The sequence below is a fragment of the Sinocyclocheilus anshuiensis genome, unplaced genomic scaffold, assembly GCF_001515605.1.
Source record: "Sinocyclocheilus anshuiensis isolate Anshui unplaced genomic scaffold, SAMN03320099.WGS_v1.1 scaffold18, whole genome shotgun sequence".
NCBI lineage: Eukaryota > Metazoa > Chordata > Actinopteri > Cypriniformes > Cyprinidae > Sinocyclocheilus > Sinocyclocheilus anshuiensis.
The window spans coordinates 426,138-439,174 of NW_015546047.1; the positions used below are offsets into that span (position 1 = coordinate 426,138).

General features: G+C 36.8%; 1 protein-coding gene across 4 annotated transcripts in view; it reads right to left on the minus strand.

Annotated features, from left to right (window-relative positions):
* LOC107699013 (zinc finger protein 385B-like) overlaps nucleotides 1–13,037 on the minus strand; it is a 152,532-nt gene that overhangs the window by 5,824 nt on the left and 133,671 nt on the right. For all 4 annotated transcript variants that reach the window (XM_016500164.1, XM_016500161.1, XM_016500160.1 and 1 more), the window contains one exon: nucleotides 3,274–3,451. In XM_016500164.1, the coding sequence (XP_016355650.1) occupies nucleotides 3,274–3,451 (178 nt within the window). The remainder of the gene's footprint in view (nucleotides 1–3,273; nucleotides 3,452–13,037) is intronic.

Here is a 13,037-nt window from a genome sequence, read left to right on the forward strand (position 1 = left end):
TTGTTTGCTTAATAAATAATAAAACTGACAAACCATAGTGGCAAAAGAACAATTGCCTAATATGTAATAATAATAATCATTATTATTATTATTAATATATATATTATTAATAATAATAATTATTATTATTATTACTATTATTATTTATTATAATTTCAACACTTTTCAAATAAGAATATATTTTTAGTGCTGACAAATCGATTAATTGCATCCAAAATAAAAGTCTGCATTTACGTAATATGTGTGTTTGTTCTGTGTATGTATATATAAATACACACACATACATACATGTACATATTTAAGAAATATTTACAGCAGATTTGACAGCACTAATATTTTAAAATTATTTTTTAAATTACTATAATCTACATGCACCATGTACTTTTGAGAATTGAATTTTAGATTTGGAATAAGAAGCATATTAAAAATAGTCAACTATAACTTTAAATGTTTTCCTTCATTTCACCAAAATAAAAGCTTGAGGGTCTAAAAGTATGTTATAATAATAATTATTATTCATTATTATTTTACTTTACAAATTGTTTTATTTATATATTTTTTAACTCCTTCCTGTCTGTTTTTTTTTCTTAACCTATTTGTGTGTTTGGGTTTGATACAAGGCCCTTCACTGCATGCAAGTGCTCTAGTTTCTATGTCAGATTAGTTACACCGGGTCAGGCTCCTGCTCGGGTCCTGCATGCTATAATGTGATAGGACGTGACCCCTGGATCGCCCACCACCCTTACGCCCTTGTCATAGCGTTACATGCCGCAGGAGGTCCTAAAAGCACTTGATGTCAGATGCCTGTACTCTCCACCCACTTTCTAACAGGCCTCTGAGGGAATACTCTGCTGCTTTATATGAATGTCACTCTCTGCTCGTGCTTTTTTTCTCTCCCGGAGGATTCAAAGCAGCCAGAACAGTCTAATGTTCCCCCGTACAGTGACATTACACCCGCTGACACTAACCTGAACCTCTAGACTGGAACTGCAGCTCTTTTGCATTTTTTCTCTCTCTCCAAGTTTAAGTTTATATCTCAAATCTTCCAAAGCGTGGTAGGCAGACGTAGAGACATATGCCTCTTTGTTCTTGTTCTCAATATTTTTGCGGTGAGTCATAAAGAGCTTAGTGTAGCTGAATAAGAAAACAGATCAGAGATAAAGTACAACTATTTGGAAAGCTTTTCAAAACTAAAAGAAATACAGGCTCTGTTTCAAAACCTAGTAAGCTTTCTCAATGCCTACATAGGCCGCTGCTTTCTTAGCCAGTTTGGAAGACCCAAGATAGGCAGCAACTCTTCATAAAAAATCTAAAGCACACAAAGACAGCAGCACACACATATATTGGGTAAAACAGTCCATTTTTAATTAGATTAAACTTTAATTAATAGTTTTTGGTATTAAACTTAATTGACTAGAATTGAGTTACAGCAATATTTGTAAATCATTCCAGAAGCTCAAAAGGTTTGATTCCCAGGGAATGCAAATATAATATAATATAATATAATATAATATAATATAATATAATTATATCTTGAATATAGCTCATAATAAATCAAAAGTTCAAAAGTTTGGGATTGGTAAAATGTTTTAATTAATGTTTTTTTTTAAATGTCTTATGCTCACCAAGACTGCACTTATTTACAGTAAATAAAAACAGTAAAACCTGTAATATTGGGTAATATTGGGAAATACACAACTATTTTCTAATATATTTTAAATTTCGTTCTGTGATGGCAAAGCTGAATTTTATCAGTGTCACATGATCCTTCAAAAGTAATTTTCCAGTATGCTCAAAAAAACATTTCTTAATATTATTTATTTTAAAAACAGTTGGGCTGCTTAACATTTTTGTGGAAACAGTAATACATTTTTACAATATTCTATATGTTGAATAGAAAATTCTAAAGATCAGCACTGAAAGTTTTATAACAATGTCTTTACTGCCACTTTTGATCAATTCAAATTGGTAGCATATACTGTAATTCTGACTTAGAATTTAGCTAAGAAAAGCTTTGGAACAAACCAATAATGCCCTAAAATACAGCCTACATAGGCAGCTCCCTAGGTTTTGGAACAGAGCCAAAGTGATAACAATTGGCACTTGTTGTTTGGATGCAGCTCAAGCAGTGACCGCTATGTTGAAATGACCTTGCTCTATCCTTTCTGAGAAAGTCAGTGATTGCGGAACATTTCTTGGATCTTAAAAAACCCCAGAGCAATTACCATGCGCACATAATCCAACACACCGAGTTCTGAAATATTACATAAAGCGGGCTCTTATGTAAAGCACTGGAGCTAGCAATTTTAATGATTTAGTGCTTGAAGTTTTCCCATGTAAATTAAATCTGACTGCACTGTGCGTTGCCAGGGTTCGGGGAGAGACGGCAACAGCAGCCCCCTTCCAGAGTCTCAGGCCGAGCTCAACGCCGCGCTAATACGACGGCGTGACAGCGAGGACCCATAAGCTATCTGTGAATCAGGCTGACATTCATTTGGCCTGATTTGCGCAAAGACACTGCATATCAATGAGGACCACCACTGCCTAATAAATGAGGCGCACCCAAATCTGTCTCTGGCTAGAGAACGAGCGAATTCGGAAAGTATGCACTGGCTCGGATTTGCACCCCGTAGGGCATGTGTCTTGGTACATTCTGGTCTTGATTCTTAATCAGACACAAGGGCCTAAAATTGAGTGGGTCACAGCGTGAAGCAAAGATCAGATGATTATGTTCTTTGAAATGGAACACAAATCTAATTCAGTCAAATCAAAGGCCAGGGAGAAAGAAAAAAACAAAAGAAAATAACATCCCAGCACGCATCCGACCGCCTGTTCCAATTCTGTATGCGCTTTCCATAATTAAACATTTAAAAGCAACACAAAAACAGACAAAAAGATCATGTGCGGGAAACTCAATATGCAGGTAATGATGAAACAAGCAAACAGAGCTGTAGGAAAAGTGATCTGTTGTTAGCATGATAAAGCATATGGCTGATTACAGTCGCAGCAGGGCTGCACCTTACCTCGCACACAAGCAATGAGCACGTTTTTGAGCTTGACGGATGCCCCCGGTCATCCTAAATGGGCTTTTACAAGGAAAAATACGACTACATACAGTACACACAAACACAAGCGCATAGATGGAGCGAAAACAGGGGTCAGGGTTAGAGCGGCGGGAAGAAAAGCATGGGAGTAAACACACACGGAGAGGGTAGGAGTGGAGAAAGAGGATGGGACAGGTGATGTGGAGCAAGAACAAAAGGAGCTATTAACCTGGTTGGTCAGAGCAGCTGGCAGTGACTGCAGTGCAGGAGGAAGTGGTGGTTGTGGTGGTGATTGTCTTAGCGCCGCTGTCCTGGGCGGCTGCACTTTTCTGCTTATTTTTCGTGGACTCCTGTGCTTTGAGTTTCTTGGCATGTTTACTGCCTTTGTAGTGCGCCTCGGCTTGGCTCTACAAAGGAGAACAAATGAACCATCCAATCAGGCTCATTTCTCACACAAGCATCTACCATCATGGACTGCAATCACACACACACACATCTCAAACGTGCTTTCAATAGCAGGCACTGTTCCAATCAAGGTAACGATGAGATTGAGATGAACGCATTTTCCAGAGCCTAAGAAATAGAGTCGGACACTGTTTGTTTGGAGGGAACTGATTGTCAATGGAGAAAACTAAATGGGCGTCGATAGCCGGCACTCATTGAGGCCATTAATGGAGAGTTTACTCATATCTTAGTTCAACTTCCAAGTGAAGATTTAAAGGGAAAATGACTACTTCACACTTAAACAGAGCGAGATGGAGCGGGAGAGAGAGAGTGCGTATGAGGGATTAGGATCCTTTGAATATCTGACTGCTAAGAATTAGGAGCTCAATTTCTCATTTTTATGACATCAAAAGTGACAAAATCCCAAAAGGGACCTGCAGATGGATTTTCTCTCCAAACGCTGATACCCTGTCACGTTCACTAACTGCAAGTTTAAGGGATTTCTGACAGTGCCGGGAAAAGCCAGACAGCACTGCTCATGGATGTTTTTACTGCAGATTATTTAAAGTTTGGGGTATTCCAGGTGTTTAAATGGCAATTACAGGAATGTCACTGCTTTGTATTAATTATTGTCCTTCAGTAATGAGATACAAACATTTAAAGCAATAGGATTTTTATTATAAATCACAGAAGAAAGTTCTCAGGTAAGAGCAGTTCACACTGACAGAGACTGTTCTCAGAACAACAATGAATGCGAAACATAAAATAAAGAAATATTATTTATTTAATTATATCTAGTGTATGTTAATGTTTCAAATAAATACATAAAATGTTTATTATAAATATATTTCTATATAACAATAAAATATACATTAAAATATTCTGAAATACATAATATTTATTTCATAATTATGGCTTTTAAATAAGCAAATAAAATGTATTTATCTATTTATTGGTGCCGACAGTCAGTTCAATCGCTGTCAGTCTGAACACACCGTTACTGAACCTGTATTTGGGGGACTTGGATTTAATAATTCAGTGATTTCAGAACAGTATTGGATGTGCCTCTATTGAAAGAAATATATTAACTTCACTAGTTAATACATATATACATTTGATCAAAACAAATGCACAAACAGACAGACAAAAGAATATCTATAACAAAGCATGCGGCTATCAGCATGTCGCAAAGGTGCTGTGATTAAAGAGGGGTCAAAGTTCTTTTCTTTCTCTTTTCTGTCGTAAAGACATAATGGCCGCAGTTCACTTGTGATCTTGTGAATGTGTGTTGAACCATCTGAGCCAGAGCTGGAAAAACTTGAAATATGATAAGATAGAAGAAAGAGAGAGACAGACCAAGCGAAAATGAGGTGCGTAATGTCCGTCGAACCAACAGCACAGATTGCTTGTTCAAGTGACAGGCATGAGAGTCATAATGACACACGGGACGCTGCTGCAGACAGTGACAGGAGAGAATGATGTGACGACCTGGGGCGTTTGGTCTTCTCTGCACTGTGCAAATGTTAGCAGCTCCTGTGACCTGGATTAAGTGCACTTGACATTTATAAATTGACTTTCTCCCAAGCTAAGTGTGTGCGTCCATTTTAATATTTGCAAAAACATCCACACTCTGACTGTAATTTCAGTCTTTATAACATCAAGTGTCTTCCAACGTAGTTCTAGCAATCATGGGGCCTCATTCATGGAACACGAGCAGCACAAATTTCTCTGGAAATTGTTTTAAACTAAGAATGGATTTACCAACCTGTTTATGTTTCACGAACATTAAAGGGAAAGTTCCACCAGAAAAAAATTCCGTCATCATTTGCTCACCCTCATGTCGTTCCAAACCTGTATTCATTCCTTTCTTCTGTAAAACACAAAAGATGATATTCTGAAGAATGTTGGGGTCCAAAAAACATTGGAAATAAAACACACAGGCATTTTTCTAAATATCTTCTTCTGTACTCCACCGAAAAAAAGTCACAAATAAATGTAATATTCCAGTTGTTAAAAGTTTGGAACTGACACTTGGAAATCAGCTCCACTGATTTGAAAAAAATAAATAAATAAACAAAATAAAAATCTGGAATTGGAATCAAATTCGATTAAAAAGAAATAAATAAAAATTCAAACATACCTTGCATTCAAAAGTTTGGGGTTTGTTTGTTTGCTATTTTTAATAATTACGTTTTTGAAGGAAGTCTCTTATGCTCAACAAGTCTGGTTTTATTTAATCAAAAAAAGGTAAAACAATATTGTGTGATACTATTAAAATAAAAACAGTTTTCTATTTATATGTATTAAATTGTAATTTATTCCTGTGATGGTAAAGCTGATTTTGGTGTTCAAGAATCATTCTTATTATAATCTTATTATACTTATTATATATTTCTTATTATAATGTTGAATATAGCTGTTCTGCTTCATATTTATGTGGAAACCATAATATATTTAGAAATACAAATAGAAATTAGTTGTGACATTAAAAATGTATTTACTGTCACTTTTGATATATTTAATGCATCCTTGCCAAATATATGTGTTATTATTATTTATTATTAAAAAGTATTATTTAAAAAAATCCTACTGACCCCAAACTTTTGAATGGCAGTGTACAGAGATGATCACAATTAATCAAGAATGTTTTGCCAGAAAATTTAAATAAAAATGCATTCTGCTAGTTTTGCATGAACTCTACCAATTCTGCAATTTACTTGAGAATAGTTTAACAAACATCTTACACAGAAATTCATTCTGTTCGTGTTTCATGAACAAGGCCCAACGAGTGTATATGACATCCTCAGTGAATAGTCAGACACATACACTCTTTATTAATAGCTATGTTGCAAAAATGTCTTTGCAACAAGAGCAGGACACGAACGAGCAAACAAAAAAGGCTTGCATATGCAATAAGCATCAGTAAGCCTTTCTGCTGATATTTGCAAATAGGAGCTGCCAGCAATATCAGTGCATTACCCTACAGCTGTCTGTGCATCCTCCCGTTCAGCGCTCATGTACTGTACAAGAAACCTGTCAAAGACATACACACCTACACATTGTAACAGCTTGTTGTATGAAAGTACACAGTTGATCTTGTATCTTGTAGGGAGCCTATTTTCTCTTGCATACATGCTTTGTCTTTGTGGTTTTCACAGGCTGGCTGATGCAATAAACAGACTGGCCTCAGATGGGGCATCACTGTCAGAAATGTATTTGCTTTTCTGTTTCTCACAGGGTTTTTTTGTGTTATGCTCTGATCCCACTTCAATAGGTCTCATAAAAGTGTCTCATATACTTTTTCTCTATGTTAAAATACAGGACAGACTAGTGTGTAGAAATGCCTATAAGAAAGCCATCTGAAGCTTAATTTGCAGTAGGACTACCTGTTTTTCCAAACAACTGCAGATGGGTGTATAGTCCGGAAAACCTGTTTGGAAACAGTCATTATATCTGAAATGGTTTGCTGCTGCTATTGATCAATTTGTAAACATATATGTGCTTGTAGTTGTGCATGCGACAAATTTGGTCTTGCACTGACAATTTCAAATGATTCAGCCAATTATGCAATACAAGCATTATTAGTGCCAACTGCTGTTGTTTTTCCGAGGCCACAGGTCCCTGCCACAAAACCTCTGCTCACAAACTCCCTCAATGCATGAAGTCATACAGCAATTATGACACACTCTTTCCCTTCACTTCAGCCGTTAAAATAATTTTAAGCACAATAACCTTAATTTGATGAAGAAAAAAAAACCATGCCAAAAGTCTGAGTACCCCCACCGGTAATCCATCTTCCAAATAAGTACTTTTAAAAAGACAAAAGAATTAGCTGTGTTTTCTATCTTCCAAATAAGTACTTTTAAAAAGACAAAAGAATTAGCTGTGTTTTCTAACTTCCAAATAAGTACTTTTAAAAAGACAAAAGAATTAGCTGTTTTCTAACTAGGGACGGGAACTGCAAGTACTTGAATGACTCTGATTTCAATTCCTTAACGATTCCATTATTGATTCTTTTAGTCATTTTAAAAACACAGAAGAAAATGGTCAAAGCAATGCAAATTAATTGACATATAATGTGTGCGAATTATATAGAAATATATATAATTATACAGAAAATGTCAATAGGAAAACCAAGACATTTTAAGCATTTTACCCTAGTACCAGTATTAATGGAACTGATCCTCAATTCTCAATCTTACACAAAGTTCGCAAGAATTTCTGCAGATCTCAATGCAGTGAAACATTCCTATTTCCAGCTTTTTTCTGATCTCCTCACATGTAAGCTCTGCACACACCTGGTATTAAGAGCAGTCATCCGAGAAATATCGCTGTGTACAACTGTTAGCATGGTTTTAAATTGAGGTTTTGAAGGTGGAAAACCCCTATAATCTGGCAGGCATTCTGAGGGCCTAGACAAGCTATAATACAACTAGTGCTGGGCAATGATTAATCGCGATTAATCACATCCCAAATAAAAGTTGTTGTTTATATTATATATGCGTGTGTACTGTGTATATTTATTATGTATATATTAAGACACACACATACAGTAAATATTTTGAAAATATTTACATGTATATATTTATATTCATATAATTTATATTACATATAAATATATTTAATATATAAACAACTTTTTAATATTAATATAATATAATATAATATAAAAGGCACAATATGTAAGATTTTTTTATTAAAATATCCAAAAACCACTAGAACAGTGTTATATATTTTGCTGACTTGTGTACTTACATTATCCCAAATGTTTCGAATAATGTTTAAATCCAGAGAAATATGCAATTTTAACTAGTGACACGGACCGTGTCTACAGTGTCATTGTGTCGCCTGCCAATGACGTCATACACCCTCGATATAACAGAACTTTCAAATGTATCTATGATAAAACAGCGTTGCTTTACCCCACATACGCACGACCGGAAGAAGTGGAAGCGGTCGACTGTGGCATAATAAAAGCTCCGCTGCTTTCGAGCCGTGTGTCACGCTCATTCAGTGGCCTAGTTTCGCTTCGACGGCTTTCAGCCTCATCCTGCTTCTTATTACGACGTTAATAAATCATTCGCTCATCCATGAACATGACGACAACTCCCATGATTCCACACTCAGTCACAGCGTCATCAAACTACGCCTTTGCTTCTTTGTTTGTTTTGAATACGCGCCCTCTAGCGGCGAAAATTACATATTGTGCCTTTAAATAATAGTAATACATAATATTAAATATATACATGCATGTGTGTGTATTTATATATATAGACATAATAAATATACACAGCACACACACATATTATGTACACAAAAATGTTTATTTTGGATGCGATTAATCGTGATTAATCCTTGCCCAACACTAAATACAACATCTCTAAAAACCCCCAAAACAATTACTTACACTACTGTCCAAAAGTCTCCTATGCTCACCAAAGCTGGATGAATTTAATAAAAACACAGCAAAAACCAAAATATTGTGCAGATTATTACAATATAAGATAGAAAATGTATTTCTGTGATGGCAAAGCAAAATTTTCAGGAGTCTTCAGTGTCACATGATCCTTCAGAAATCATTCATATAATACAAATATGGAAAAGAAATACAAATAAATATACAGATTACAGTGCAAAGAACGAGTCTGTTTAAATTTAGCAATGTCCACCATCTTAATACCAGGTGTAAACAGGAAATTTGAGACTAGGATCTCCTTATGCTGCTGGGTAACGTTAGTCAAGCAACGAAACAACAGGTCAACAAAGACACGTGTTGCGGGGATGTGGCGTCTGTAATGACACAGCATGTATAAGAGACCATAAAGCTTTAATGAGATGTGCTGGTTATCTGCCATATTGGCATGTTCTCACATAAGGGCTGTAGGTCTCTGGAGGGAAGCCACCACTTCACCTAATGTCACATCACAGCAGGACACACACCTTCAGATCAGGTAACTTCAAATGAAATGGCCGGGGCTTCTCTGTTACGCTGAGCGCAAATGGAGATAAAACAGCTCATTTACAGGAGATAAGGGAAACCTAAGAGCGTACGCCAGCCATTATTCTCATTTCTTTTATGCAGTCTTCAAAAGAACACACAACCTTCAAAACACGCACCTTGCAAAGGTGAAAAAAAAAACCTCAGACAATGTAATGTAACTGAAAAAAGATAAAGCTGTCAGGAAACAAAAGGTTTCAGTATAAACAGTTTCTGTGTATTTGTAAAAGGCAGTAGAGTGAAAAGCTGAATATTCAGTGTCAATTTTCCCACATTCGCAGAGTTTATTCAGGCCACATCTGCAAGAATTTATTTTAACAGCTAAACAGAGGGCCAAGATTTCGGAGTTAAAATATGAAATAAAAACACCATATCAAACCAAAAACAATTTATAGAATTGTCAGCTGCCTGCAGGCCCTGCCTGAAGTGTAATTACGGCATTAAAGTTGCATTCTACACAAAATGGGAGCATGTTTAGTTCGTGGAAAGCATATAAAATAAAATGCTGAACACATTAATGGTAAGGTCATTTATATGAGGCATTTCAGAGTCTGGAGTTGAACAATAAACTTGCACGGGGTCAGTAAATTGCGTGGCGGGTTTGAACAGTTAAAGGCCATAATTATACGCCTGGCAAAGTTTTAAAACATAATGGACATAAATGGCATTTAAGGTTTGGCTTTTACACACATTGATCTGAGCCATTAATTAGTGCTAATCAATAGTGACATGTAATGCGTGCGAGTGTGTCCATTTGTACACATTAGCCCAACAGCAGTGGTGATGCTCACCAGCAAGTCACATTCATGATGCCTGATTATGTGGAGTTAAAATACTTAGTGTGACAGCAGCTACATGACCATTTAAAAGTCTCTCATGCTCACCAAGGATACAGTAAAAACAGTAAAATTGTTAAATATTATTACAATTTCAAATAACATTTTTCTATTTTTATATATTTTAAAATGTAATTTATTCCTGTGATGCAAAGCTGAATTTTCAGTATCCATTACTCCAGTCTTTATTGTCACATGACCCTTCAGGAATCATTCTAATATGCTGATTTGGTGCTCAAGAAACATTTCTTATTATAGTTAATATTAAAAAACAGTTGTGCAGCTTAATATTTTTTTGTGGAAATCATGATACATTTTATTTTCAGGATGTTTTGATGAACAGAAAGCTTGGATGCAATGATTTTACATTTAAATTTGAATTAAAAATGAATCATTGGCACCAAACATTTGGCAACCACCTAGAACATTCTAGCAACTCCAAAGAAACAACCTGGCAACTGCCTAGAATGCCCTAGAAATTACTAAAAAAAAAAAAATAAAAAATCTAGCAACTACTCAGATGTTTTGTAGAAGCATGCACTACACACATTTTATTAAAAGTGATTTGACTACATAGATTACATGTAATCAAAGTAGATTACATAAGTGATTTACAGAAATAATAGAAATAGCAGAATACTATTTTTTTTTTAAAATATGAATACTATAGCAACATACTAATATGCTATAAATTATGCAAAGAACTAAATATGATTTTATTAAAAAAAAAAAATCTATGTACCAGACAGTGTTTTTAAAGTCCAAACAAATCTGAATATCATTGTTATTTTACACCACTATGGGAATATTTCACAGAACAAGCAGGGAGGAATATCAAACCCTATTTATCTAATCTGTTTATGATGTATTTTCACCGAAAAAGCCCATTAGACACTTCACAGCGGCACACTTGGACTCATTATGGAAACAAAAGCACTGAGTGGAACTGCTGCTTCCCTCAAAACTTCAGTAGAGCTTGGCCGAGGATGTGCTCAACCTTTGGTTACACAATGTTTTTTTCCCTTCTGGCAACAGGATTGGATGACACAGTGAGTCCAGAACGTGCACTAAATATGGGATTAAATTACATCGCAGGACTGTGGCAAAACGAAGAGGCGTTTGAGCTTTAATAAAACCATGGATAGTTTGTAGCTTCTGAGGGCGATGGCTAATCTACATGAGCAAGCTGTGAGACCGATACGAGCCATTTTGCCTGTGTATAACGTGTGCGAATCTCTGTTCCCCTGGAACATAAAATGGTAACAGCACAGCGCTCTAAAAACATGGCATCTTCAGGCCCGCGGAGAATGAAGGTAAACGCGGGACGCGGGCTGATTCATTCTGACACGCCAACCAGAGCATCACTTCCACTTAAGCAAGATGTGCTTTGGACTGGGCCTGCAGATGAGCATCTCCAGGGAGCACGGAGAGCAGGAGAGACAGCTCTATCGGTGGAGATCACAACGTGGCAACACATGCACCCAGAATTAGCATCAAAGAGCTCGGCGGTCTGGGGAACATCCGTTGACACTTCTGTTCGCCCCAAGCTAGCTCAGATACACCACTTAATCTTTAAAGCATTGTTCAAATGGGAGATTGCAAGAGAAAACTGTTTTAAATTATCCCAAGAAAGGCAGTAATTTCACTTTCCGCTTTATTGTGCTTGTTTGGAGTGAGAGAGCGAGAGAGAGAGAGAGGGGGGGGAAGACGATAACAGGAAGCTGAGACAAGTTAATCTCTAGCAGTCGCTTCAATTCAGAAGCACGTTGGCTGTGTTGGAAAACGGTTTCAAACTCGATAGCAATCAAGCAATTATGCACCGCAGGAGGGAATAATTGACTGGGACACCCAGCAGCCGCCCCACTGAGACAACAGGACCACGTCTGCCTTTGCTAAGAAGTCCAAAGGGGTTCCCCGGGTTCCTGTGCTGCATTCCTGCCTGTTTGTCATGATAAAGATGAAAAAGACCTGGAGGAGACAAAACAGATGCACAATGGTGCTCCTGCGTCTGTTTTCCACTCGGAGAGAAACCTTTTCTCAATTACCGTTCGCAGTGGGAGCCCTCTGTCAGCCAGGGCTTATTGCCACCCTGTGCCATTCATCTTAAATTAAATGGCTTAATCAATGCAAAGACAGAGTGGAACAACATGGCAGTACAGTAAGTAATTACCCCTCTCCCATAGAGAATCATTTTGATTTTAGGTTTAAGGACAACTTTGACGAAAAGTTTTGATCCACTTCAAATGTTGACTAGTGTATACACACACACACACACACACACACACACACACACACACACACACACACCCACACACATATATATACAAATAAAACATGAGTGCTATTGTGGCTGCTGTGTGTCACATGACGACCCCCTCCCCAACCCGTGCCCCCTCAAAAATAATGAGTGCATGACACCCCTGCATATACATACATATACATTATACATGTATACTGTGGTGGCCAAAATGATTAGAACACCAGTATTTTCACCAGCTAAAAAAATTGTGTCAAGTCAGTTATTTCTATCTTTTGCTGTAGTGTGTCTGTAGGAAATATCAGTTTACATTTCATAGTTTTTCAGGTAGCTTTGCAGGTAGGCTTATTGAAGCATCTTGGAGACGTTGCCACAGTTCTCCTGGATTGAGTCTGTCTCAGTTTGTCCTGTTTCTTCATGTCATTCCAGACAGACTGGATGATGATGAGATCATGGTA